This window comes from Arabidopsis thaliana, chromosome 3, assembly GCF_000001735.4.
Source record: "Arabidopsis thaliana chromosome 3, partial sequence".
In the NCBI taxonomy this organism is placed as follows: Eukaryota; Viridiplantae; Streptophyta; class Magnoliopsida; order Brassicales; family Brassicaceae; genus Arabidopsis; species Arabidopsis thaliana.
The window spans coordinates 23036855-23062525 of record NC_003074.8 but is presented as its reverse complement, the minus strand read 5'-3'; the positions used below and the strand labels follow the sequence as shown (position 1 = coordinate 23062525).

The window sequence follows — 25671 nt, the reverse complement described above, 5'->3', positions numbered from 1 at the left end:
GGTCGTATTGTCTCTTCGTTTTCTTCTCCAAAGGTGCGACTTTTGTTATTCCCTTTACGCCTATATAATGGCGGACGCATCTCCCAAGTTTTAAACATATATCCCATTCTCTCCTTACCTTTGAGAGATGTCGACATCCACTGTAGAAACTGGATATGGTGGTCGCATCAGAGTGACAGTGGCTAGAAATGACAGAGACATTACCAGTGAAGTGAGAACATTTCTGTGTAATAAAGAAAACGCGAACAAAATCATCGGTCTGGATACAGAACGATCGGTTGTAGGAGGCGATAGCGAATACCCACCGGAGAGCAAGCTCGTGATTCTCGAGCTCAGTGATGGCCAGAATTGCCTAATAATCCCGCTTCCTTATGTACAAGGTAATAAGCTGCCCGTTTCTCTCACCAATTTCCTCAATCTTCCAGATTTCACCTTTACAGGTGTTGGTATAAACAAGGCTTTGAAAATGCTCAAGAGCGAGTGTGGTTTGACCTGCAAGAATGCCGTTGATATCGGACCTTCGTCGTGGGCCTCTCTCAGCTAGATTCGTGGCGAGATCAAACTTCATTTCAGTCATTGGGTCTCGTTTTGGAAACCAACAAGCCCTATCTATGAAGATTGGGACAATGACAGTCTTACCGAGGATCAGATCAATCTTGCAGCAGCGAATGCTTACTTGGCTTTCAAAGTTGGGAATTTGATTAGAGAAGCTATGTATTGAGTCATGCCTCTGTTTGTTTTTTTGTTTGTTTCGGTCTCTCCTATGTTTTGTCTTGTTTTGCTCGTCAATTGCCTGCAGTTCAATGGACGATTTTGTCACCATCTTAAATCATTTTGGCCCCAAGGTCTAATATTTGGTAAGGTATGCCCGTATGGGATTGTTACTTGTTAGAAACTTCATCACTTTGCAACACGCGACATTCGTAAATCGCAACCCCCATTACTTTACCCGGCTACCAAAGGGTTGAATCTTCTCACCAAAATAATTTAGTCCATAAAAGGTACAAATATTCGGCTTGTCATCTCGTTAATTATTGGGCTGGGCCTGAAATTTTAAAACCTATTACAAATCTATTATTAGCCCACAAACCTGGAACAGTTGGGCTCTTTTAAAAATTTAAAATTATGGGTACTGGAATCCAACGGCAGAGACAATGGATAAGCCTACAATCGTTATTAGACCTTTTTAGTCTGTCTGATTGTGTACAGAAGATTTGTTTCAGTTTAGGCATTATTGCATTTTGAAGACTTGATGGAATGGTTTATGTGTTGCCATGAAGAACTTATTCAGGAAGATAAAATCTAACGTTATGACATTACTAATATTTGCCTCATGAATCTTAAAGGTCAAGACAGCTGTACTACATGCATTTAACTTTCGACTCTTCGGTTTCCTCTCCAAATGATGTGGCTTTTGAAATCTAACGTTATGACATTACTAATATTTGCCTCATGAATCTTAAAGGTCAAGACAGCTGTACTACATGCATTTAACTTTCGACTCTTCGGTTTCCTCTCCAAATGATGTGGCTTTTGAAATTCCCTTTTACCTATAAAGATGCAAGTATATCTTGAGCACTTGGATTCATCATGTACCCTCATTATTCCAGTAAAATATGAATTCGAAGTGTTAAGACGATAATTTCAGTATATTCAGATATTGGGCCGGCCTGACAACTTTATACTTATTACAAAAGCCTATATTAGCCAACATAACTAACACTTGGCTCCTTTTCCAAATATTTTGAGGGGGCTAAAGTATATATTGTTTAGATTTGGGGTCAAATTGAAAATTATAATTAAACTTAAGCCGCCTCTCTCTTCTTCTAACTCACGCAGCCGAACCCTAGCTTTCATAAAATTTTCATTCATCATCGTTCTTGCTTCTTGCTAAAGGCCTTGCCTTGTGCTTCCTCGTCCTATCTCTCTTACCTCCGTAATTTGTTCGTAAGAGAAGTATCGTGATGGGTACTGAGAGAAAGAGGAAAATTAGTCTGTTCGATGTTATGGACGATCCGTCTGCTCCGGCGAAGAACGCCAAAACCAGTGGTCTTCCCGACGGCGGAATCAACAGTCTGATCAATAAATGGAACGGGAAGCCTTATTCACAGAGATATTATGACATTCTGGAGAAACGGAGGACTCTACCTGTCTGGCTGCAGAAAGAGGAGTTTCTCAAAACGTTGAACAACAATCAAACCCTAATTCTGGTTGGTGAAACCGGTAGTGGTAAAACTACTCAGGTAAAGTTTTCATCTTTTCCATTCAGATATTTGGAATTTGATATGTAGGCTTGGGAATGATTGTATATGGAGGAGAGTTTCTTTTGTCTAGAGAATGAAAGGCTAATGCTGAATTTTGTTTATTTGTACAGATTCCACAGTTTGTGATAGATGCTGTGGATGCTGAAACATCGGATAAGCGTAGGAAGTGGTTGGTTGGATGCACACAGCCTCGTAGAGTTGCTGCCATGTCTGTGTCCCGTCGTGTTGCTGAAGAGATGGATGTAACTATTGGGGAAGAAGTTGGTTACAGCATCCGTTTCGAGGACTGCAGTAGCCCCAGAACGGTTCTTAAGTAAGCATTGTCTCTTCTTTTAGCTTCTCATCTTTATAATTGATGTATTTGTGGACTTGTATCTAATCATGTGTTACTCACTATGACCAGGTACTTGACTGATGGTATGCTCCTGAGAGAAGCAATGGCGGACCCTCTTCTAGAGAGATACAAAGTCATTATTCTTGATGAGGCCCACGAAAGGACTCTAGCCACAGATGTGCTGTTTGGTCTTCTGAAAGAAGTGTTGAAAAATAGACCTGATCTTAAGTTAGTTGTGATGAGTGCAACTCTAGAAGCTGAAAAGTTTCAGGATTATTTTAGCGGTGCTCCTCTGATGAAAGTTCCTGGTAGGCTTCATCCAGTTGAGATCTTTTACACTCAGGAGCCTGAGAGGGACTATCTTGAGGCTGCTATTAGAACTGTTGTCCAGATTCACATGTGTGAGCCACCTGGCGATATTCTTGTTTTCTTAACTGGGGAGGAGGAGATTGAAGATGCATGCCGCAAAATCAATAAAGAGGTTGGTAATCTTGGGGATCAAGTGGGGCCTATTAAAGTAGTGCCACTGTATTCTACTCTTCCACCTGCGATGCAGCAGAAGATATTTGATCCTGCTCCAGAGCCTGTAACAGAAGGTGGTCCTCCTGGGAGAAAGATTGTTGTCTCCACTAACATTGCTGAGACTTCTCTCACCATAGATGGGATTGTCTACGTCATTGACCCTGGTTTTGCTAAGCAAAAAGTCTATAACCCTCGAATCCGTGTTGAGTCTTTGTTGGTGTCCCCAATTTCAAAGGCAAGTGCTCACCAGAGATCTGGTCGTGCCGGTAGAACACGGCCTGGAAAATGCTTCAGGCTTTACACAGAGAAGAGTTTTAATAATGACTTGCAGCCGCAGACGTATCCTGAAATATTGAGATCAAACCTTGCAAATACAGTTCTGACCTTGAAAAAACTGGGTATTGATGACTTGGTGCACTTTGATTTTATGGATCCCCCTGCTCCCGAAACACTGATGCGAGCCTTAGAAGTTTTGAATTACTTGGGAGCACTGGATGATGATGGTAACTTGACAAAGACAGGTGAGATCATGAGTGAGTTCCCCTTGGATCCACAGATGGCAAAGATGCTCATAGTCAGTCCTGAATTCAACTGCTCAAACGAGATTCTCTCAGTTTCAGCTATGCTATCAGGTACGCCCTTTACCTTTATCTTTTTGTTTTTGCTACCTTGGGTTAGGTATGTAGTTAAGGGTAGGCGTAAACTTGCTGGCAGTTTCCATTCTGCATATATTCTAATGTGCATTAGATCTCATCTTTTATCGTTCATGTGTATAATTGTCATTTAGAATTAAGTAATAGAGTTAGGTTGTCATCAGCTGTCTCTAGTGTGGATTCTGCATATCCATGGTTAGGGGGTGTCCTAAGCAATTGTTGATGCAAATAGTTGCAGTTTCTCAGTTATTCTCTCTCATGAAGCAAATGGTATCAGTCTCATCGCCTCTATGCATCTGCTGACCTCTTCCCTGGACCTCTTCTGTTATAATTACCAATTCTTTCTCTAGTACCGAATTGCTTTATTCGGCCTAGAGAGGCTCAAAAAGCAGCAGATGAAGCTAAAGCTAGGTTTGGACACATTGAGGGAGATCACCTCACATTGTTGAATGTCTACCACGCTTTCAAGCAAAACAGTAAGTGATTATCCCTTTATCTTCCTCATTGGTTTATAGTTGCTTTAGACAAATGTAATGACTGTAACTAACTTGATCAATGTGAATTCTCGCAGATGAGGATCCAAATTGGTGCTATGAAAACTTCATCAACAATAGAGCGATGAAATCTGCAGACAATGTTAGACAGCAGCTAGTCCGGATAATGTCAAGATTCAACCTGAAGATGTGCAGCACTGATTTTAACAGCCGCGACTACTACATCAACATAAGGAAGGCCATGCTTGCCGGTTATTTCATGCAAGTGGCTCACTTAGAACGTACTGGCCATTACTTGACCGTCAAAGACAACCAAGTATGTCAAAACAAATTCAGTTTAGGTTGTTTCCATTTAAAATGTTTCTCTTTGTTCTAATCTGATGGTTATATTGGCAGGTGGTTCATTTGCATCCATCCAATTGCTTGGATCACAAACCGGAGTGGGTAATCTACAACGAATATGTTTTGACTAGCCGGAATTTCATCAGAACTGTGACAGACATTCGTGGTGAATGGTAAGTTCTTGCATTTCGTGTTCTTGTTTTCTTTGGTTATTATCTCTCGGAGGTTTTCTTTTCTAAAAAAATCTCTCTTTTGCCATGTGGATTCATAGGCTAGTTGATGTTGCTTCTCATTATTACGATCTTTCGAACTTTCCCAACTGTGAAGCCAAACGTGTAATCGAGAAGCTTTATAAGAAGAGAGAAAGGGAGAAGGAAGAGAGCAAGAAGAACCGGAAATGAAGGAGAATCTTATCCTCTCATGTCGGCATCTGATTCTACTTGGACAAGAGGACCAATCCGTGAAGCCTGTTTCATAATTATAGTTACCTATTTGATCATAAGATTCTAGCAATTATCGTTTTCGGAGCTGTTGTGTTGAAACAAATATTTGCATTTGACCCAAATGGTTGTTTCTTTTAAGAGCTTTGAAGATTCTTATTACTGAGTTCCCTTTCAGGCTTTCTCTATGAGTTATGACAATTAGCAATAATAATTTTGGAAGATTATAATTTTCATATATGATTCATGATTGACAAATCTGAAAGAGAAAAGAGATACGAGACGCAAGGCGAACAGAGACATTACTTGATATATTAGTCAAAGTTATGTTTTCTACCAACAACGTACAGAGATCTCAATTATTCTTAAACACAAAGGTTTGATCAACGACTTGCTTATTTCCATGGGGCAGCGAGAATTGCCTGAAATTCGTGATCTACATTCTGAACCTCTTGGTCAAGAACAGCTGCTTGAGACTGCATCCGAGCTATCTCATTGTCTAGTGTGACTTTTGCTTCCTTCATCAACACTTCTTGCCTCTGCAATTCAACAATATCTTCTTCATACTTCCTTCTTTTATTGTCATTCTCTGTGATCTTTTCCTCAACAGCTTTTAATTCCTCCAATGCGCATGTCTGCCTTTCTTTAATGGACAGTATCTTGGCTATCCTAGATCGAGGTGTTGTAACATTGAACCCGTGTTTCTCAAGCTTGAGGAAACACTCGTCGATCCTGTTAATCGAGCTTATTGGATCGTCGACTTGTAGATTGTTGACTTTCTCTAACAGCGAACTAAACATCACCATTCTACCAATGGCGTCTCCTTCACGGCACTCTTCTTCGCTCTCTAGCAGAGGGCTGAAATGTGGACTCTGTGGCACGACTTTGAAGACCTCCATTGATTCAAGGACTTTCCAAAGCTGTGACTTCTTTACAAATGGCAGAACCATTGTCGACTCTCTCCCTGGGGGAGTTTCCACAATATCGACATGCTTTTCCACAACTGTATTAAGCCCTATATCAGGAGTCCGAGAAACAGATTGCCCTGTGGAACAAGGTGAAAAGCAAAACAATGAGAACCGAAAGCTAAAAGAGCACCAACTGTGTAAAAGATGTGTCAGCATTTAATCCAGCAGTACCCGATGATGAATTTCCAGTGTGGACCCATGAAGCGAGAGGCCTATCATCATCAGTCATATCGGCATGTTCAATAGTGGCAGCCTTTGAATTATTACCAGACACACCTACATGTTATTATGCCAAGAATGTTTCAAGATTGCAAAGAAACAAATGCTGGTTTACTTATCCACTAAAGTTAAGACACCATACCAATCTTCTGCTTAGGCTCTGCGACTATGAACTTGCGTGGCTGTCCTCTTTTCCTCTTGTTAACACTCACCTTCTCTCCAACAGAATCATTTGTAGAGCTCTTTTGATTCTTCATCGCTTGAAGTTTCTTCTTCGGAGTTGTTTTTCCTTGTGTTTTGACTGCTGCAGCTACGCCCAGGACTACCGATGGGTGAAACTCTTTTGCTAGAATCAGTAAATATGTAGATTCATTTCGGGACACAAACAACTACCAATAAAAATAACCATCATACTTGTGAAGGTAAAGAATGATATAACACTTACGTGCTGCTATCTCCGGTTGGCTTGTGACTGGAGCGCTCTCATTCATCACAACATCAGCCAAACTATTCCCTAGTTCTCCAGATAACTGCTGCAGGAAACACACAAAGTTAACCCTAATTACCCAATAATTTATGTCATTGGAGCAAGATTGCTTCAAGCAAGTTACATTCACTGAAAAAGTTATAACCTTAACTCGTTGATTCAAAACTTAAGACTGTTAAAATAGCGTGCAACTAGAGATAGAGAGGGACGGGAGGAAATATCTAACTCACAGCTGCAGTTTCGAAGAGCGGTGTTTCATTCACAGTGACAGATACTCTACCAGCCTCTGCAACATCTCCTCCATTGAAAGAGGCAGGAAGAGGGTTATGCATAGCTCCACTAGAAGAGCGTGTCGTCCTCACATTGATTCCAGTACCCAAAGCTTTTTTCTCTTTCAAGGCAGTTCGAACAGTGATCCTTATGCGGGTTGAAGCAGCTGTTTCTTCAACTGCATGCGAACTTTCCTCGCTACCTGAAACCTAAAAATTGGAACCAAAAATCAGATTACAATGTATGTTTTCCAAAAAGATGCACAAAGGATCCAACACAACAAATACACACAATGGTGTTGTTTCATTTAAGAAGCACGAAGTAAGTACCTTTTCTTTTCTATGCCAAATTCCATCTTTCCACTCTATAGAAGGTCTTAACTGCAAGCGGCTAAACTCCTTACTCTCCCTGTTTGGCCCCAAATCCACTGCGTATCTCTTCCCAGCAAGAACTTTACTAACAACACCAGGACACCAACCAGACTCTACTAGCGCATCCACGTTTTCCATCAATTTGTAATCTCTTAAACCAATAGGCAATGGCGAAGGTCGGATTTCGGAATAAGAAACGCTTATCTTTGTGCAATTAACCTCTTCCTCCTTCAAAGTCTTCAACTTCACCAACATTGTCCCATCCTCATCCTCCTTAATGACCATAGCCGGAGCCCAAACATCGCCCAATTTGTCTACCTTGGTTCTGACTTCAACAGACTTTCCAGCACTAAAATCTGACTCAATCAATTGCTTCAACAACAACAAAAAATAACATGATTTAGTGTTGAATCAAACTCAATGAAGAGAAAGAGAAAACTCTCAGACACTTACTTGTTTCTCGCATCGAAACCACTCTTCATCTTTCCAAACGAAATGGGGACGCAGATCCTTTCGTAGAAGCTCAATGACATCAGGTTGGAATCTAAGATACACTAAGAAACGCCGATTTCCCAAAACTTTAACCACCGAGCCAGAACACCAACCACCTTTATAAGCAGCGTCAACCACGTCACCTTCCTCAAAATCGACCTCTGGAAATGGATCCGGCGGCGGAACTGGACGCATGAAACGATGCACGGTGGTTTTGATTAACGGAGGAGAATAATCATACTTGAGCAGAGGATCCAAGTGACGGACAGAGAGCTTCTTCCGCTTCGATTTAGCTAGATTTTCTTCGAGAATGACACAATACCAGACATTTCCACTACCATACTCATACTCTTGAGACGAGATTTCAATTTCAGAACCTTTAGAAACAGAGAGTTTCTCCTTTCTTCCCGTAGTTAACAACATGCTTTCTCTCAGAAAACCCTAAGAAACAACCACAATCTTCTCCACCAGAACCCTAGACCTAAGAAGAGAGACGAAAGATAAAGTGAGCTCTCCTTCTTTGGGAAACCTTTAGAAAAAATGCCGCTAAGATTTTGAGTGTATGTAATTGTTAAAAGTGTAGTGGAGATCTACTATTAATTAACTTCTTCTTCATTTTTCTTACAACGTATTTAATTATGATTAAATCGGGAACTGTAGCTCTTTGTACTGGTGCTGCCCCCATCCAATCAGATTTGCGGATTAGTTCTAAATTCAGTTTTTTTTTTTATTAGTATACTTGATGACATATAGGAATCAAAATACGTTGATTTTGATTTCTCTTAGTTATACCGTTTGAATACTGTTTGGATTCTGTTCCAACATTTTTCAAGTTCATCTCACGAATTTGGGCCATCTCAAAGAAATATATTCGGTAAATGCAGAAGCCTAAAGAAATTGGATGCCGGCAAAAAAAAAAAAAAAATTGGAATATCCGCCGAAATTGGGCCCCATTTTATAAGAGTCTGAATTATAGGATAAAAGCAACAAAAAAAAAAACTTGTAAATTATTAGAGCGAAGAACAAAGAGTATGAAATGATAAGAGTTTGAGACGAAAGAACAAAAGATAGAAGGAAGAAGACAAGACTCTCCTCGATTAAAAACCAAACCACACGTTGTTCTCCTAAGCCTGCAAGTTAATCACACATTTGAGTAAGTCTTTAACAATCAATTTCTTACTAATACGATTTCAAAAATTGTAAAGTTGTATACCTTGTTTGCGATGTTGTTAGAGAGCCAGTCAAGTCCCTCATAAAGCCCTTCTCCGGAGGTAGCACATGTGCTCTGTATGTACCTGTTCAACAAACCCCACCAACGATTTACATCAGCTTTTCATGTTACGATATAGGTATCTGGTAAATAAAGAGATTTGGTTTGGTTTTCTTTGGCTCACCAGTGTCGTTGACGGAGAGAGTGAAGTCCAAGCTTATCGGTTATCTCAGCGGCGTTCATCGCATTTGGAAGATCTTGCTTGTTAGCAAAAACGAGAAGCACAGCATCTCTCAACTCATCCTGCAACAGTCAAAAAGGAAACAAAATGATGCCAACTGCTTCATAATGTAACATTAGAGAAGGAGATTTTTGTTTGAGTTTTACTTCGTTCAACATTCTGTGAAGCTCATCTCTGGCTTCCACAACACGGTCACGATCATTGCTGTCCACCACAAAGATAAGTCCCTGAGTGTTCTGGAAGTAGTGCCTCCACAATGGACGAATCTGGATGAGCAAGCAAACAAAAAAGGTTATATTGGAATAGTGAAAGTGCCATTCAGTAAAATAGGACAGCTCATGGAGAATCAAGGATTTAGCTATAGTAATTGTCGAATGCTGGTAAAGGACTGTAATCACAATACCTTGTCTTGACCCCCGACATCCCACACGGTAAAGCTAATGTTCTTGTATTCCACAGTCTCCACATTGAAACCTAGCAAGAACAGGTATTGTCAATACGACAGATCTAAAAAATTCAAGCACTCATTCTATGAATCATACACAAACCATGAATCAAAGATGAATGCCCTTGAGCAAGTAGAAGTACACCGCATGCAAACCAAATGAAAAAACTTGCAACTATATATTCAAGTTCCAATCTAATCTAGGAATCCAACCATGATACGAAAAATTCAACCTAAGCCCTTGAGATGATTGCATAACAATGTGTCAATTTCACATACTAAGTTTAGAGATGAATAATAATTAGATGAAAGAAAGAGTATGCAAAGTTAGAAACTCACCAATGGTTGGAATCGTAGTCACGATCTCTCCAAGCTTGAGCTTGTACAAGATCGTAGTCTTACCAGCTGCATCGAGACCCACCATGAGGATACGCATCTCTTTCTTTGCAAAGAGCTTGCTGAACAACTTTCCGAAGGATAGACCCATTTTTCAAGCCTGTTTCAGAGTTTTCAAATAACACCTTCAGTCTAAACGCATACTCAATTGCAGCATTCATATGGAATAAATACTTTAGAAAACAATCACAAAGCAAAGAAGTTATCATGCAATCCTAGGATTATAAATTCTCTGGAACTCATTTTGCATCAATCACATAGATTCAATATCCATCACTTGAGAAAACAATTACAACGCAAAGCAATCCTATGTTTCCAAATGCTCTCGGATCTCATTCGTATGAGCAAGTTTCAATAAAATCAACATGATTAACAATAAGAGATCTAAATTTCGATCTGAAAAAAGACAAATCTAGATCACTATCTATAACGATCATGCAGGATACAGATCTATCAACCCTAAGGAAACGAATCACAAGAAATCATGTCACATCCATAACGAAATTAAGCGCATACACACAGATCTGGAGATGACGGACTCCGATCGCGATATACATAATCGAAAGAGACGATCAAGTAAACAAAAAGAGAAAGAGGGATACAGATTCGGCGATGAACGGAGACTTACCGGGGAAAAAACTACGCCGAAGAAGAAGAAGACTCTAGACTTAACACTGTCGCCGATGGTCGTCCAAAGAACAAGAAATGGTCTTCGAACGTGAGAGGAGGAATCGTGGAACACAACTATTCTCTACTTATTGCCAAAAAAAATCACAAATTCTCGCTTTTACAAATATTTGTATTTATTTTATTATTTTAGCTTCGATAACAAGTAGCGGGGATAGCTCAGTTGGGAGAGCGTCAGACTGAAGATCTGAAGGTCGCGTGTTCGATCCACGCTCACCGCATTTGTTTTTGTTTTTTCGCACTCGATTAGTGGGCCTGGACTTCGAACAAAATATTCGATAAGGTCCATTTATTTTCGGATTTGGCCCATATTAATCAAATAAGTTGTACGGAGTATTTTAATAGCTCAACAAGTTCTGACAATCCTTATAGAACATGGCCGATCGGATCTATAGGTTGATTGATTGCTTTTACTTTGAGATTATTTAGAGATTTATATAATGCGACTTGCAATAGTACTTATTGACTTACATTCAAAAAATTTGACTTTCTAAGCCAAAGACATTACTATATGTAAAAGCTTCAGATCGTGAATCTTGATTAAAATTATCTGAGTAGCAAGAATTCAAAAGAAATGGATTACACTGTTTCCTCTCTACAATGCTTCTTCTTAGTTTTATGTCTCTCTCTTTTGGTTTGCTCTAACTCTGAAACTAGTTACAAGTCAAACAAGAAACCTATATTGATAAACTTCGGCGACTCTAACTCCGACACCGGAGGAGTTCTTGCTGGAGTTGGACTTCCTATCGGACTCCCTCATGGCATTACCTTCTTCCATAGAGGCACTGGTCGTCTCGGTGACGGTCGACTCATCGTTGACTTCTACTGTGAGTCCCAATTCTTTCTCTTTTTTTTCAACAAGAGTTTCAATTCTTTAAATATATGTTTTATGTACATGTAATGTTATATATTTGATTAAACCTTTTGATATATGATCAGGTGAACATTTAAAGATGACATATTTGAGTCCATATTTGGATTCACTTTCACCAAATTTCAAAAGAGGAGTCAATTTCGCAGTCTCGGGCGCCACCGCTCTTCCGATCTTTTCCTTCCCTCTTGCCATTCAAATTCGTCAATTCGTCCATTTCAAAAACCGTTCTCAAGAACTTATCTCTTCCGGTAATTACTTTTGTCCCAAACAATTTATACATATCTCGTCTTAATTACTTACAAAATATGTTTCCTTGTTGATAGGTAGAAGAGACCTTATTGATGATAATGGATTTAGAAACGCGTTGTACATGATCGATATTGGACAAAACGATCTTTTACTTGCTCTATATGATTCGAATTTAACCTATGCACCCGTTGTCGAAAAAATTCCTTCCATGCTTCTTGAGATAAAGAAAGCCATACAGGTACTTCATTTCTTCCACAATTTTTTTTTATTTTTACATATACGTAAACTGTTAGCCCCAAAACTTATTTTTTCATAAACTTATTAGGGTGGTAAATCGGTAACTAAAAACTTCAGGGACATTATTTAAGTAAAACTAAAAAACTCTACCCATATTTGATTTTCCAACTTTCTTGGGGCAAATGGGCAATTGTTTAAAACTTTCTAGTTGACTATTAAACCATACCTAATACGGCTGATTTGTGATTTGGTATGTTGTACTGAAGACTGTATATTTATACGGAGGGAGAAAGTTTTGGGTACACAACACAGGCCCATTGGGCTGTGCACCAAAAGAATTGGCGATTCACCTGCATAACGATTCGGATCTTGACCCGATTGGTTGTTTCCGGGTTCACAATGAAGTCGCCAAAGCCTTCAACAAAGGACTCCTTAGTCTCTGCAACGAACTGAGATCCCAATTCAAAGACGCCACTCTCGTCTACGTTGATATTTACTCCATCAAATATAAACTCTCCGCCGATTTCAAACTATACGGTGCGTATCGACCGCATCTATAAAAGTCCTATTTTAATTAGTTAACCGGTTTTGATTGGTTTATTTGGTTTATGAGGTTTCAGGATTTGTGGACCCGTTGATGGCTTGTTGCGGTTATGGAGGAAGACCTAACAACTATGATCGAAAAGCAACGTGTGGTCAACCCGGTTCAACTATTTGTCGTGATGTAACCAAAGCAATTGTATGGGATGGGGTTCACTATACTGAAGCTGCTAACCGGTTTGTCGTTGATGCTGTTTTGACGAATCGGTACTCTTACCCAAAAAATTCCCTTGACCGGTTTTGGTAGATCTAGAACAAATCAATCTATTTGACTGGTTTGGTTAATAAAGTGTTTGTTTTCGATATAATCAGAAAAATAAAATAAAAAAACGACCAATGTGTGTTATATACATGTAAGGATCTTAGCCGTTCATTAATCTCACTAATCAGTCCAACTATTGATGGTACTAAAATGACTAATGGTTACGCTATCAAGTGAATGTGTCAAGTCAAACTATATATTGAGCCATTATCACCATGTTTTTGGCTCCATCTTCTTACAGATTGAAATTCGAGTGTTTACATGCGAAATGATGAGAGAAAATGACCAACCACTTTTTCTATTTTGTCTTTCACCTCTCACATATTTTATTTCATGTTTCTCTCTCAATTATTATCGCTCGTTCATAATAGAAAAAAGTCGTCCCTAGCTAGACATCATTATTGTTGGAATAATATTTGACTGCATTGCATACATTCACCAAGCACAGTTAAATTGTGTTCGACTATTGTGATGTCATAACACACATCAAGTGTATATTTATTATTGTGTTCGTTGTATCTGGTTTACTAATCTCGTATGGGACGACAACATATATCATTATTGGATTTGTAAATTTGGTACTAATTTCCTTTGAATTTGAATACGGATATGTACCTAAAAGTAAATGGTGTGTATGTGTAAAACGAAAGTTGGCATATTTGAAGTTAACTTGGTAGTATTATATATGATGGTCCAACATGCAAGAACCTCGTATTAATGGAATTTTAAAGTGAAAGCAAAGATTCCTCACAGCTTCTATATAAAATATATTGGGTAGATGAAAATAATTAAGCACATCATCATAAAAGCATATATATTTTAAATATGAAAATTTTAGCTTTGTGAAAAAAAACAAAAGACATGAAATGAGTGAAATGCATGATTGAATCTTTAATAATGTAGCAAATAATATGTACACTGTAGTGTTGAATAAATTAGACGATACTATTCATTCAAAAAAAAAAAAAAAACTAGACAATACTCAAAAAAGAATTGATATGTGTGAGTTTGGTGGACAACTTTTACAAAATCTAGATGAATAATTAATATGAAAGTTGATCAAACTATTAAAAACAAATAAGCAGTTTTGCTGTTAGAGCAGTGTATAGAGTGTGTTACCCTCACTTGGCTCGACAAACTGTACCAGACCGGTGAAAAGAGTCTCGATGTCAAATTAGATGCATGGCTAAAATACAAATTAATAGAGCACCGATTACTTGGTTAGTCACAGTCTTCGATTATTGTCAAACATATAACAACTCTTAAACAGTTAAACCTGTCCCAAATAAGTATTCACTTGATTAATTGATATTTTAAAATTTTTACAAGTAACCAATCCACTGAAACAATTACGCCCCGTTAAGATGTATAAAGAACTCAACGTCATAGGCAGGCGATATAATACTTCATATAAATGAGTCGTTGACTGCCTTTTTCATCGTGTCGTATAGAGACAAAATCGAACTCAATGTCATAGACTCGTAGGCGTGTGATTTGTGGTTAATCGGTTACATGATAATTTAAACAAAATTCGTGTAATATATATAACTAAATGTTACGTCATGTCCCGTCCTCGATCTCAATAATTTAATCCGGGAAATATCTATGGAGTATACACATAGTAGTTGACCTTTTCTCGAATTAAGTATAGAGACAAAATTAAACAAAAACTTATTTAAGATGAGAAGCATATAAACCAGAAAGTGACATTCATTGTTTATATAGAAAAGGTTTTAAAGTAACAATCGTTAGGAGTAAATGATAGAAATATCTTTTTTAAGCATGCTTTTATTTAGGTCCAACCATCAATCCAGACTTATGATTGAATAAACCTCTCTAACGAGGAAAAACAAGTTCAAATTAAGTTTTTTTTTTTAACGTAAAATAGTAACTTAATAGTAATGAAACAAAATTAGACGGTGGATTCAAATTCAAACTCATTTTTTTCCTAATAACTTTCATTGTGATTGTCTACTCATTTTTATTTTTAAGAAAGTAAAGCCACTATATATACAAAGAAACAAGGACTACAAAAGGCATACTCACATGTGCAGACCAAATGCGTACGTGTATTTACATGATCTTCATTCGCAAGTCAGTCAATAACTTTCTAATAATTACGTAGCTATGAGTTATAACTCGAATTCTAAATGAAATCGAATAGGCTGGTTTCTCGTGATGAAGAGCCTCAAGTGGCTGCAGTGTTTTCAAGAATTCTTGTTATGTATCTTATCATACAACCAAAAAAAACAAACCAACGCATGTAATGATGATTTCTGATATGTTTCCATAGAAACTTCAAGAGGTTTCATCATAAACTTCAAGTGGCATGAACTAGAAATAAATTAGATGTCATCATGATATTGTTTATTAGAAAAAGGTAGTTGGGAAATATATGGCTGTGAATTCCAATATTGTATGTTGTGGTTGCGTCGAATGCTAAGAAATGAGTTGTCCAGAGCACATGGCCTTCAACCTCTCTTCATACATACATTTACGTATGTTAAAACAAAGAACATGTAGTTTATATTTATTGTGTAAGTAGAAGATATATGGTGATGGTGGTTACATTTTTATAATGAAGCAGTTAATACACGGTGTAAGTACAATCTGCAGCAGAATGTTGGAAGGACAACTTAACGTGTTAAAATCCAATTCCTAAAGTAAGTGACAAAAAAAGAAGGTAATGAAACGAATGGTGATTGGATCATTTAATTAGGTCAAACTCTGCTTTATTCAAGTTTATTAAAAGATGTTCGTATTTGTTAGGTTGAGTTCTTACTATTACAACGTCAGTGTATGGATTAGATGTATATTATCTCGCCACCACCCCTTCCAAAAGTGACCCTTTTTTCTTCTTCTTTTTTTGCCTTTACACAAAACATCGTACAGTTGCCTTTTTAAGAAAGCAGGTAATGAATGTTTAAGTCGTTTCCTCACGTAGAAGATTTGATTTTTACTCAATAATACTATAACTTTTAGTATAAATTTTGAAAAAAAAATTGGACGTCTTCGATCGAAGGTTTTTTCTTTTTCTTTTCTTGGGAACAATGTGGACATTACTTAGAAACATTTTTAATAACGTAAACTGAACTAAACTTTTCAAAGATAGAGATTTGAATACACAATCTATAACTCTAATTTTTTAGTTTTTCTCTCATTATAAATCATGTAACTATGTGATGAATAATGATTTTTACAATAAAAAGGTCAAAGGTAACGGTGGTGGCTGGCTACATTATAAATGATTATAGTAATTTTTTTATAAGCTTACCGTCGAAAAACTTGACGCGCTTCGTTAATCCTTCCTAATGATTTGTTAATAATGTCCGTCATTATTAGTATTATATATAGGGATGCTTCGGCTTCATCTTTCTTGCCACCAAAGACATATACTTTGCAATTTGCACAGCTGAAACCACTCTTCGTCACTTTCTTGTCATCCAAACAATACACAGTCCCCTTTTTCTCCATTATTACTTCTCAAAAAAAATCATGTAAATTTGTTCCATGAATCATTCCCAATCTTCTTCAACGAGATTCATTGTTATTACGAGCTCCTTAATATTTGGTTTTTTGCTTTTAGCTCTTATTGTCTGGATTTTTGTGCATTTTTCTTCTATCCCCTAAACTTGTAGTATTGAGAATGTTCTCTAATATGGGTTTCAAGTAGTCTCCTTTTCGTGTCTCCCTCATATCGGGTTTAAACTCATCTTCTAACTCTTCTTCGCGAGTGTCTAACCAAAGAAGCTCTCCAAGTGTTCGACGATTTGTCTGATAGAAAACGAAAAACAGAGTAACTTAAAAACAGAGTAATTTACAGAGAGAAGCCACCATGGAAGAGACTTTTGTTCCGTTTGAAGGTATCAAGAATGATCTTAAAGGAAGGTTAATGTGCTACAAACAAGATTGGACCGGAGGAATCAAAGCTGGGTTTAGGTACTCAATTTGTTTACTTTTTTTCAAAATTTATATGTTTTAATGAATTTTTCACCTATATGACTTCTCATTTCTGTAGGATTCTGGCTCCTACCACATACATATTCTTCGCGTCTGCGATTCCTGTTATTTCATTCGGCGAACAGTTGGAACGAAGCACTGGTATTTAATCTTCTCCTCTGAAAAGAAAAAAAGTTATCAGCTTTGTGAATGTTAGTAGCAAAAGATCGCAACTTGAATAAGATTCTGTAATTTTGTAGATGGAGTTCTTACCGCTGTTCAGACACTGGCCTCTACAGCCATTTGTGGAATCATTCACTCGATCATCGGAGGCCAGCCTCTGCTTATACTCGGAGTTGCAGAGCCAACTGTTATTATGTACACATTCATGTTTAACTTTGCTAAAGGGAGACCTGAACTGGGACGCAATTTATTCTTGGCTTGGTCTGGATGGTAATGTTTTCTCCTAACTTGATTGTTAATCTTGTTAAAATGTGAGGAATAAGGTGTTAAAATCTTGTTAAATATGTGTAGGGTTTGTGTCTGGACTTCGTTGATACTGTTTGTGTTGGCTATATGTGGAGCTTGTTCATTTATCAACAGATTCACCAGAGTAGCTGGAGAATTGTTTGGCCTTCTTATAGCTATGCTCTTCATGCAACAAGCCATCAAAGTAAAAGAATTTGCAATTTTTTAAGGTACCAATAAATTGTATTTTGATTGCCTCTAATGCTTTGATTATATATCCAGGGATTAGTCGATGAATTTCGCGCTCCTGCGAGAGAGGATCTGAAACTTGTGGAGTTTTTACCTTCCTGGAGATTTGCAAATGGGATGTTTGCTTTGGTTCTTTCCTTTGGTCTTCTGATAACTGCACTTAGAAGCAGAAAAGCAAGATCATGGAGATATGGAACAGGTAACGAGGCACTTAGTCAACTTTTCTTTAATTCTCATGATCTGGAATCTCCTTATTCTATGGATCTTGAGAGAAATCAATAATCAATTAAGCAGTCATTGCTTACAAGTGGGGAGATCTCAGTCAAATATTCCTTGTTATGGAAGAACTTAATTCCTTTTAAAAAAAACATTATTCTTGGACCAGGCTGGCTTAGAAGTTTAGTAGCTGACTATGGTGTGCCACTCATGGTTCTGGTGTGGACCGGTGTCTCCTACATCCCAACAGGAGATGTTCCAAAAGGAATTCCTCGGCGACTTTTTAGCCCAAATCCTTGGTCCCCTGGTGCTTATGAGAATTGGACTGTTGTAAAGGTGTGTCTTTATCTTGAAATTCAAACACACCCCAACAAGAACATATGACTAATGAACAGTGACTTTGATTTCTCAGGAGATGCTTCAAGTTCCAATTGTCTACATAATTGGAGCATTCATTCCAGCAACAATGATTGCAGTTCTTTACTACTTCGATCATAGTGTAGCATCACAGCTTGCGCAGCAGAAAGAATTCAATTTGAGAAAACCATCTTCTTACCACTATGATCTGCTTCTTCTTGGATTTCTGGTAAGAATCTACAGGAACTAGTAATTTCTTCTTTTGCTTGACCTTGATCTACTACTTACTCCGCCATTTTCAGACCTTAATGTGTGGTCTACTTGGAATTCCTCCATCAAATGGAGTCATCCCTCAATCACCAATGCATACTAAGAGCTTAGCAACACTAAAATATCAGGTACCTTACCAGCATCGTTTTTTGTTTTGGGATCTTTTTCTCCTTCAGGCCTTGGATTTAAGCTTCTTGTTTGCTCTTTCCACAGCTGCTTCGGAACAGACTAGTTGCAACTGCTCGCAAAAGCATCAAGCAGAATGCGAGTCTAGGACAGTTGTATGGAAACATGCAAGATGTTTATAATCAAATGCAGACTCCATTAGTCTACCAACAGCCTCAGGTAAAGAATATCCTGTGTAACTTTTCAATGGAAAGTAATTTGGTTTGGGGCTAAGTGGTGGATAAACTATCTCTTCTGTAGGGTCTGAAAGAGCTAAGAGAATCAACAATCCAAGCAACAACATTCACAGGAAATCTCGATGCTCCAGTTGATGAGACTCTGTTTGATATCGAGAAAGAGATTGATGATTTATTGCCAATTGAAGTCAAAGAACAGAGAGTAAGCAACTTGCTTCAAGCAGTAATGGTTGGAGGGTGTGTTGCAGCTATGCCTCTCCTTAAAATGATCCCTACATCAGTCCTTTGGGGCTACTTTGCCTTCATGGCAATCGAAAGCTTACCCGGAAACCAATTCTGGGAAAGAATCTTACTTCTCTTCACAGCTCCTAGTCGTCGATTCAAGTAAAGTCTCAATCATTTTCATCTTCTTTTACTCTTTCAAGAATCATTACTCAATTACTCAACAAATTTGCAGGGTCCTTGAAGATAACCACGCGACATTCGTGGAAACCGTTCCATTCAAAACGATCGCAATGTTCACAATTTTCCAAACAACTTATCTCTTAACTTGCTTTGGTCTCACGTGGATACCAATCGCTGGAGTTATGTTCCCTCTACTGATCATGTTTCTGATACCCGTAAGGCAATATATCCTCCCAAGATTCTTCAAAAGTGCTCATCTTCAGGACTTAGACGCAGCAGAGTACGAAGAAGCACCCGCTTTACCGTTCCATCTCGCAGTACCGGTAAACGACTCCATTACTAATTCGAATCAAAATCCACTTTTTTAGCTTCTTGAAAAATCTTATTAACCGATTTTGGATTTTGCAGGAAGCTGAGATGGGATCAACTGCTTCGTATCCATGTGATTCTGAGATTCTTGATGAGTTTATTACAAGAAGCAGAGGAGAGTTTAGACACACATGTAGTCCTAAAGTTACTAGTTCGACTTCAACACCGGTTTATAATCGGAATCTCTCTCAAGTGTTTAGTCCTAGAGTGATTGATTTAAGAGGTGAGATGAGTCCAAGGCTCTCCGGGAAAGGCCAAAATAGTCCAAAGCCGAGTCCTTTAAACCCATCATCATCGTCGAAATGAGTTTACCGATGATGGAGGCTTGATAAAACCGGAGGAGATTATGTTTAAAATTAGTTAATTAATTGATGTTGTATCTTATGCATTCTTGAGTTTTTTTTTTCTTTTTACCTATGTTTAAAATTATGTTTGCATTTCTGTTCTTGATTTAGAATCATTGTAAAATCTCTCTAAATACCATGTCAAATGTCGGTAAAACATTATACTATGTAATAATAAAGCCATGAAACATCAGCTTATAATATAGACGTTCACGATAAAAGAAAGTTCGAGAGAAAAAATCTAACGGAAACATGAAAATAAAGAACAACAAGAAAAGTTAGTGGCTTTTGCCTTTTGGTTATGTGGTTGTCTTAAACTGTGTTTGTTGCGTCTCGATTTTTATTGTCGGATCAGAGATTAGATTAAGACATTCTCATTGACCATTTTTCCACGCGTAGGTACAGTAACTTAACCTGATTAAAACCATTCTAGTTTGACTAATATAATGTTTTAAAGATCCTTCGCAGAATTTAAATACAAAAAAGGGCTAAAAGTTGCACCTTTTTCTTATTAATATTATAGTCGAAATCTTAAGGCCAACTATTCCCTTAAAATCCAACAAGGAAGAAAACCTTACTGAATCCAATGGGCTTAATACTTTCAGACAGTTTAAAGATTTATGGCTTTCCTCGAAATTATGATCCATTAAATGCGTGTCTCCTCATTGATGATCATCAGCAAATCGTGTGTCATATTATATTAACCCTAATCATAATATATTAATACTATAACACCAGCAACATTATGCTGAGTCATACATATATATGCTAATAAGTACTAGTAGTTGTTAATTTTTATTGGTAAGATACCATAACACTAGTTTTATATTAGACTTTACACGAACAAGTTTCAAAATTTTAGCAACGCATTAGATCTTGAGCATCTTGGTTTCGTCTAAAGAAACATTATTTAGTTGAATGTCTTACATAGTAAGACAAATATTTTTGGGTAATATATAAAAAATGTGATAATTTTTAACTTTTAAATTAGTATTTAGGTTAAATTAGATCATACATTCTTAATATGATAACAAAGTGTATTACCGCCTTAATAGACAGTTTTTTTATAAAGAATGGTTTTGCACCTACTCTATACAAATAACATGTCTTATTATATTTTCGAAATGTTAAACTTACTCATATTGCTTAGGACAAAATTTTTAAGTAATAAATAAAACGTGTGGTAATTCTTAAATTTGGATTACTATGTCAGTTTAGATATTTTAATTAATTTTTCCAATAGTCAAATTGAGAAGGAAAAAACAACCACATAAAATAATAAATTAGGTAATGGCTTTGGATCATAGAGAGCACTTAACTTGTTGATCTACGCAATGTGTAAAGCTTGATACCACTAAACTATTATTCGTGACAAAAATTAAAAAGAAAGAAAAGACTGCTGACCTGGCATGACAGATAGTTAAACCTTGGGAGGCAAGTTCATCCTGGTGATTTTAACGGTCCAGATTCATCTAGATGCAACGCCATTGTGTGATTAAAGATCGTCACTTGCAGGTGTGTACACGGACAAACCTTTAGAGATTCTGGTCGAGAAAGTTCTGTACTTCCTAAAGTACCCCTAAACATTTAATCCTATTACAGAAATATCCCCGTTATTTCCAAAGAAAGTCCTCGGAAGTTGGTAAAAGTTTAAAAAGGAGTGGTTCAGAATCCGACGTCGTTCGAGGGTACGCGCGTCAAAGCTCGAATGACACGTGTCATAATTAGGGCTTAGTCTTAGCCGTGTGTAATCCACAAACTAAACAGAGATCATAATCTACATAAGCAACCGACTCGCCACAGATGATGGCCACGTGTCAACTGAATTTTACCGGTTACCCAGTCACCCATAATCGAGTCTTTTTCTTCTTATATATAATCAGAGAGAAAAAGCCCACGCGGCTCAGAAATTTCGTCCACGAGAGGAATAAATTCACACGCGAACTTCGATAGTTGTTAATTTTCGTTGAACACAAGTGACGAATTTGAGAGAGAAAAAAAAAGAAAATCAGAGATAAAGAATTTGAGTTTCTTGGAATTAAAGGATCGATTTTGTTGAAGTGAAATTGAAATTGATTGTGAAAAGAGAAAGAGACTGATGGTAGCAGAAGCAGAGGTTGTGTTTCAACAGAGTTTACCGGCGGTTCTGGAGATTGAGTTGTTTGACGGAGTTTCCTCCGCCGTTAAATCTCCCGTTTCTTCTCCGAAATTGGGTTTTACTCAGTCAACGGCGTCGGTTTCCGGAAGTTTAACGACTTCTCCTGTGGTAAGTCTTGTTTAAAGTTTACATTTTTATTTTCTGGGTGAGAATTTAAGAAGCTGGGTTCTGAAACGTAATTAGAAATTCGACTGAATTATTGGTTTTAGTCTATTAGGAATCATCAAATAAGATGACTTTATTGTAAATATTTTGCAAACATATCCTTGGATCTCTTAGGCTTAGAGGACCTCTAGTTCATGTGTGTTTGCGTGTCGTAGCAAATATAGATGCTTGTTGTCTATAACTTTGCCTTAATGAAGCAACTTTAAAGCTGTTGGAGAAGCCCTTTGTAGTTATTGTGTGTTGTTAACTGTCTTGTCTTCACTGCTTGTGTTTTATTTGTTGCTATACTCAATTGAGCATCCGTGTATACCTTTTATTTAGCAGGCTGATATCTTTCCAGAGGGTGATTGCGATCCTAGTGTCTTGGATTATATTCCGACCATCCGGTCTGGAAGCTTTGCTGATATTGGGCCAAAGAGAAACATGGAAGATGAACACATTCGCATAGACGATTTATCTTCTCAAGTTGGTTCCCTTTTTGAGTTGCCGAAGCCTAGTGCTTTCTATGCGGTATGTATCGTTGCTTCCTTATAATCTGATGCTCTTTTAAGTATACATTCTGACTTGACTTTCCTCTGCTTAGGTTTTTGACGGGCATGGAGGACCAGAAGCAGCAGCATACGTACGGGAAAATGCCATTAGGTTTTTCTTTGAAGATGAGCAGTTTCCACAGACATCGGAAGTGAGTAGTGTTTATGTGGAAGAAGTTGAGACTTCATTGAGAAATGCGTTTCTTCAAGCTGATCTAGCTTTGGCAGAGGATTGCAGTATCAGCGATTCTTGTGGTACCACCGCTCTGACTGCTCTTATTTGTGGAAGGTACGTGTTTCATTCAGTTTTGTTTAGTTCTCAATCTATCTTTAGAATCTTAAGAGATCTCTTGCGCATATACGAAGATGTGCACAAAGGTAAATAAATCTATTGTTAGGATCTTAAGAGAGCTCTTACATATACTAGATTGTAAGTATATAACCTGTGACATGAGCAATATTGGCTATGGTTTTATACTTTTGGTTACTCTTTCTGTTGTTGTCTTTGGGGTTTAACTGTGATTTTCTCATGGGATACTTATGTTCTTGTCTTTTGCAGACTCTTAATGGTTGCAAATGCCGGAGACTGCAGAGCGGTTCTATGCAGGAAAGGCAGAGCGATAGACATGTCTGAAGACCATAAACCGATTAATCTACTTGAGAGAAGAAGAGTGGAGGAATCCGGCGGTTTCATCACTAATGACGGTTACCTAAATGAAGTCCTAGCTGTAACCCGAGCTCTGGGCGACTGGGATTTAAAACTGCCACACGGCTCTCAATCTCCACTGATCTCGGAACCAGAAATCAAGCAGATAACTCTAACTGAAGACGATGAGTTTCTTGTGATTGGGTGCGATGGGATTTGGGATGTCTTGACGAGCCAAGAAGCGGTTAGCATTGTTAGGCGTGGCTTAAACCGGCACAACGATCCAACAAGATGTGCGCGAGAGCTAGTGATGGAGGCTCTGGGGCGGAACTCATTTGATAATTTAACTGCGGTGGTGGTATGTTTCATGACAATGGACAGAGGGGACAAGCCGGTGGTGCCATTGGAGAAGAGAAGGTGTTTTAGTCTTTCGCCTGAAGCTTTCTGTAGCTTGAGGAATCTGTTGGATGGCTGAAACTAGTGTGTTTTCTGGTGAAAACCGATGATTATATAATTGATGATGACGAATAATCTCTCCCACGGCTGCTTTTGTATTTAGAGATTTTACGCAGCTGAGAGAACTCTTTTGAGATATACTTGTGTATTAAGTGTGTTTGTTGTGTGCACAGTATGCGATTACAGTTTTGTGTACATACATACTGTTAGTTGTCTATGAATAACGAAAAAGAAAAGATTAAGTGATCGCCACTTTGTCAAGATAAAATTGCATCTTTATTTTTTTGATCAAGATAAAACTCCATTCAACACGACCATTTAAAACTAGGAATGTATCATCATTTCGAGACTAACTTTCGTTCTTCGCTTAATAAGATTTACAAATTCATGCAGCAGAAACTATTTTTGAACAACTTCAGTTTAAAGATAAATCAAACTTATTCAAAAATCATTAGCAACACGTTTAGAAACCAAAAAGACAAGGCTACTACTACGCATGAGAGCAGCCTTAAGAATCAAAGCGTAGAAACTAATCACTCATCACAAAACTAAAATCCTAGATCGAATATTATTCGAGAATTAATCACTTGACTAAAAAGAATACAAGACAAATCATAAATTCCGCTACGTTGCCATTGCAAATCATCTATAAATCTGCAAACAAATGATTTGAAATGCTCTCACAACTACGTTATAGGATGATTCAAGAAGTAGCAACCAATGAATATCAAAGTATAGAACGAACAACATAATGAATATCCATAAAATCCTAAAACCTTCCATAATTTATAATCCAGAACGAAAGATGTTCAACATAGAATCCATGATAACTCAAATTAAAGAGCTTACAAAATTCCCAAATAGAAATGCAGTTTTTAAAAGATAAGAGAGAAAGAGAAGGATCGATCTACCGCTACAACAGATCAAGCTTCAACTCCTTCTTTCTGGTAAACGTAGGTGAGTCCACACTTACCACAGTAATGGCGATCAAAATGACTCGCCATGAAAGTCCCAGCTCCACAGGTTGCGTTAGGGCACTCCTTCCTCAAACGCTGAACCTTTCCAGATCCATCGATTTTGTAAAACTGAAGAACAGCGAGCTTAACCTTCTTATGCTTGTGCTTGATCTTCTTCGGCTTGGTGTAAGTCTTCTTCTTCCTCTTCTTAGCACCACCACGGAGACGGAGGACGAGATGAAGCGTCGATTCCTTCTGGATGTTGTAGTCGGCGAGGGTACGGCCGTCTTCAAGCTGTTTCCCGGCGAAAATCAATCGCTGCTGGTCCGGTGGGATTCCTTCCTTGTCTTGGATCTTCGCCTTCACATTGTCGATGGTGTCGGATGATTCAACCTCAAGGGTTATGGTCTTCCCCGTTAGGGTTTTCACGAAGATCTGCATCTTTTGAGGCAACGGCTGCTGAAGATTATCAAAATGGGGATTTTGTAGGCGAAGGAGACCTCTAGGGTTTCTTAGCTCAATTACGTTACTACCCTTATTTTATTTGGGCTTAGTTTTGGGCTTTCACAGAGCAGTCTATTGGGCCATTAAGCTCACCAAAAGTTATAAAAAAAAGAAAATAAAAATGGAGATGCAGGGAATCGAACCCTGTGCCTCTCGCATGCAAAGCGAGCGCTCTACCATATGAGCTACATCCCCGAATGATTCTCAACACTTTTTTAAC

General features: G+C 37.9%; 8 protein-coding genes and 2 non-coding genes across 18 annotated transcripts; 6 read left to right on the top strand and 4 right to left on the bottom strand.

The window, feature by feature from the left end:
* Positions 1-127: 127 nt before the first annotated feature.
* AT3G62320 (Polynucleotidyl transferase, ribonuclease H-like superfamily protein) lies at positions 128-721 on the top strand (the record flags this gene model as incomplete). Its single annotated transcript, NM_116097.1, has 2 exons — positions 128-525; positions 604-721. 2 exons carry the CDS (start codon positions 128-130, stop codon positions 719-721), a joined length of 516 nt encoding a protein of 171 aa, NP_191791.1.
* Positions 722-1794: 1073 nt separating this feature from the next.
* AT3G62310 (RNA helicase family protein) lies at positions 1795-5286 on the top strand. Of its 3 annotated transcripts, NM_116096.5 has the most exons (7): positions 1795-2243; positions 2375-2577; positions 2668-3752; positions 4124-4249; positions 4345-4583; positions 4664-4782; positions 4881-5286. In NM_116096.5, exons 1-7 carry the CDS (start codon positions 1965-1967, stop codon positions 5008-5010), a joined length of 2181 nt encoding a protein of 726 aa, NP_191790.1. In that variant the 5' UTR covers positions 1795-1964; the 3' UTR covers positions 5011-5286. The 3 variants fall into 3 exon arrangements, with proteins under 3 accessions (NP_191790.1, NP_001325530.1, NP_001325529.1); NM_001340153.1 differs by lacking the exons at positions 4124-4249; positions 4345-4583; positions 4664-4782; positions 4881-5286 and adding an exon at positions 4006-4121; NM_001340152.1 differs by lacking the exons at positions 4124-4249; positions 4345-4583; positions 4664-4782; positions 4881-5286 and having other exon boundaries at positions 2668-4121.
* DUF7 (agenet domain protein (DOMAIN OF UNKNOWN FUNCTION 724 7)) lies at positions 5243-8522 on the bottom strand. 2 transcript variants are annotated; one of them, NM_116095.3, is made up of 7 exons: positions 7818-8491; positions 7323-7736; positions 6954-7202; positions 6682-6766; positions 6379-6582; positions 6189-6293; positions 5243-6094 (listed from the first exon to the last, which is right to left on the bottom strand). In NM_116095.3, the coding sequence occupies exons 1-7, from the start codon at positions 8277-8279 to the stop codon at positions 5445-5447; spliced, it is 2169 nt and encodes a 722-aa protein (NP_191789.2). In that variant the 5' UTR covers positions 8280-8491; the 3' UTR covers positions 5243-5444. The 2 variants fall into 2 exon arrangements, with proteins under 2 accessions (NP_191789.2, NP_001190163.1); NM_001203234.2 differs by having other exon boundaries at positions 5268-6094; positions 6682-6769; positions 7818-8522.
* Positions 8523-8632: 110 nt separating this feature from the next.
* On the bottom strand, positions 8633-10982 carry ARFA1E (ADP-ribosylation factor A1E). 3 transcript variants are annotated; one of them, NM_001203233.1, is made up of 8 exons: positions 10777-10982; positions 10092-10248; positions 9711-9781; positions 9454-9573; positions 9251-9369; positions 9070-9151; positions 8940-8986; positions 8709-8855 (listed from the first exon to the last, which is right to left on the bottom strand). In NM_001203233.1, the coding sequence occupies exons 2-7, from the start codon at positions 10237-10239 to the stop codon at positions 8981-8983; spliced, it is 546 nt and encodes a 181-aa protein (NP_001190162.1). In that variant the 5' UTR covers positions 10240-10248; positions 10777-10982; the 3' UTR covers positions 8709-8855; positions 8940-8980. The 3 variants fall into 3 exon arrangements, with proteins under 3 accessions (NP_191788.1, NP_001190162.1, NP_001190161.1); NM_001203232.1 differs by having other exon boundaries at positions 8945-8986; NM_116094.4 differs by having other exon boundaries at positions 8633-8986; positions 10777-10895.
* Position 10983: 1 nt separating this feature from the next.
* On the top strand, positions 10984-11056 carry AT3G62285. The gene has a single exon. It is a non-coding gene; the product is annotated as a tRNA-Phe (tRNA).
* Positions 11057-11216: 160 nt separating this feature from the next.
* AT3G62280 (GDSL-like Lipase/Acylhydrolase superfamily protein) lies at positions 11217-13202 on the top strand. 2 transcript variants are annotated; one of them, NM_116093.5, is made up of 5 exons: positions 11217-11662; positions 11775-11957; positions 12033-12196; positions 12462-12732; positions 12816-13198. In NM_116093.5, exons 1-5 carry the CDS (start codon positions 11410-11412, stop codon positions 13040-13042), a joined length of 1098 nt encoding a protein of 365 aa, NP_191787.2. In that variant the 5' UTR covers positions 11217-11409; the 3' UTR covers positions 13043-13198. The 2 variants fall into 2 exon arrangements, with proteins under 2 accessions (NP_191787.2, NP_001326329.1); NM_001340151.1 differs by having other exon boundaries at positions 11374-11662; positions 12462-13202.
* Positions 13203-16372: 3170 nt separating this feature from the next.
* AT3G62270 (HCO3- transporter family) lies at positions 16373-20314 on the top strand. Its single transcript, NM_116092.4, has 12 exons — positions 16373-16996; positions 17076-17158; positions 17257-17449; positions 17531-17669; positions 17747-17912; positions 18099-18265; positions 18342-18515; positions 18589-18684; positions 18770-18901; positions 18983-19302; positions 19376-19646; positions 19732-20314. The coding sequence occupies exons 1-12, from the start codon at positions 16893-16895 to the stop codon at positions 19996-19998; spliced, it is 2112 nt and encodes a 703-aa protein (NP_191786.1). The 5' UTR covers positions 16373-16892; the 3' UTR covers positions 19999-20314.
* A 1543-nt stretch (positions 20315-21857) lies between these two features.
* On the top strand, positions 21858-24260 carry AT3G62260 (Protein phosphatase 2C family protein). 3 transcript variants are annotated; one of them, NM_116091.4, is made up of 4 exons: positions 21858-22302; positions 22684-22869; positions 22943-23178; positions 23449-24260. In NM_116091.4, exons 1-4 carry the CDS (start codon positions 22135-22137, stop codon positions 24008-24010), a joined length of 1152 nt encoding a protein of 383 aa, NP_191785.1. In that variant the 5' UTR covers positions 21858-22134; the 3' UTR covers positions 24011-24260. The 3 variants fall into 3 exon arrangements, with proteins under 3 accessions (NP_191785.1, NP_001327483.1, NP_850737.1); NM_180406.1 differs by having other exon boundaries at positions 21956-22302; positions 22681-22869; positions 23449-24236; NM_001340150.1 differs by having other exon boundaries at positions 21894-22869; positions 23449-24259.
* Positions 24261-24516: 256 nt separating this feature from the next.
* On the bottom strand, positions 24517-25508 carry UBQ5 (ubiquitin 5). Its single transcript, NM_116090.3, has one exon. It carries the CDS (start codon positions 25386-25388, stop codon positions 24915-24917), a length of 474 nt encoding a protein of 157 aa, NP_191784.1. The 5' UTR covers positions 25389-25508; the 3' UTR covers positions 24517-24914.
* Positions 25509-25573: 65 nt separating this feature from the next.
* AT3G62245 lies at positions 25574-25646 on the bottom strand. Its single transcript has one exon. It is a non-coding gene; the product is annotated as a tRNA-Ala (tRNA).
* Between the last annotated feature and the right edge of the window lie 25 nt (positions 25647-25671).

Coding starts and splice junctions, on each gene's coding strand:
- AT3G62310 (NM_116096.5), top strand. CDS start 1,965: ATGGGTACTGAGAGAAAGAGGAAAATTAGTCTGTTCGATGTTATGGAC. Junction 2,244..2,374: donor GTAGTGGTAAAACTACTCAG/GTAAAGTTTTCA, acceptor TTATTTGTACAG/ATTCCACAGTTTGTGATAGA. Junction 3,753..4,123: donor AGTTTCAGCTATGCTATCAG/GTACGCCCTTTA, acceptor TTCTTTCTCTAG/TACCGAATTGCTTTATTCGG.
- DUF7 (NM_001203234.2), bottom strand. CDS start 8,279: ATGTTGTTAACTACGGGAAGAAAGGAGAAACTCTCTGTTTCTAAAGGT. Junction 7,737..7,817: donor GGTTTCGATGCGAGAAACAA/GTAAGTGTCTGA, acceptor TTGTTGTTGAAG/CAATTGATTGAGTCAGATTT. Junction 6,294..6,378: donor AGAGCCTAAGCAGAAGATTG/GTATGGTGTCTT, acceptor AATAACATGTAG/GTGTGTCTGGTAATAATTCA.
- ARFA1E (NM_001203233.1), bottom strand. CDS start 10,239: ATGGGTCTATCCTTCGGAAAGTTGTTCAGCAAGCTCTTTGCAAAGAAA. Junction 9,574..9,710: donor ATGTCGGGGGTCAAGACAAG/GTATTGTGATTA, acceptor TTGCTCATCCAG/ATTCGTCCATTGTGGAGGCA. Junction 9,370..9,453: donor TTCACAGAATGTTGAACGAA/GTAAAACTCAAA, acceptor TGACTGTTGCAG/GATGAGTTGAGAGATGCTGT.
- AT3G62280 (NM_116093.5), top strand. CDS start 11,410: ATGGATTACACTGTTTCCTCTCTACAATGCTTCTTCTTAGTTTTATGT. Junction 11,958..12,032: donor TCAAGAACTTATCTCTTCCG/GTAATTACTTTT, acceptor CCTTGTTGATAG/GTAGAAGAGACCTTATTGAT. Junction 12,733..12,815: donor CGCCGATTTCAAACTATACG/GTGCGTATCGAC, acceptor ATGAGGTTTCAG/GATTTGTGGACCCGTTGATG.
- AT3G62270 (NM_116092.4), top strand. CDS start 16,893: ATGGAAGAGACTTTTGTTCCGTTTGAAGGTATCAAGAATGATCTTAAA. Junction 17,450..17,530: donor TTCTTGGCTTGGTCTGGATG/GTAATGTTTTCT, acceptor AAATATGTGTAG/GGTTTGTGTCTGGACTTCGT. Junction 18,902..18,982: donor TAGTCTACCAACAGCCTCAG/GTAAAGAATATC, acceptor TCTCTTCTGTAG/GGTCTGAAAGAGCTAAGAGA.
- AT3G62260 (NM_180406.1), top strand. CDS start 22,135: ATGGTAGCAGAAGCAGAGGTTGTGTTTCAACAGAGTTTACCGGCGGTT. Junction 22,303..22,680: donor GTTTAACGACTTCTCCTGTG/GTAAGTCTTGTT, acceptor CCTTTTATTTAG/CAGGCTGATATCTTTCCAGA. Junction 22,870..22,942: donor AGCCTAGTGCTTTCTATGCG/GTATGTATCGTT, acceptor TCCTCTGCTTAG/GTTTTTGACGGGCATGGAGG.
- UBQ5 (NM_116090.3), bottom strand. CDS start 25,388: ATGCAGATCTTCGTGAAAACCCTAACGGGGAAGACCATAACCCTTGAG.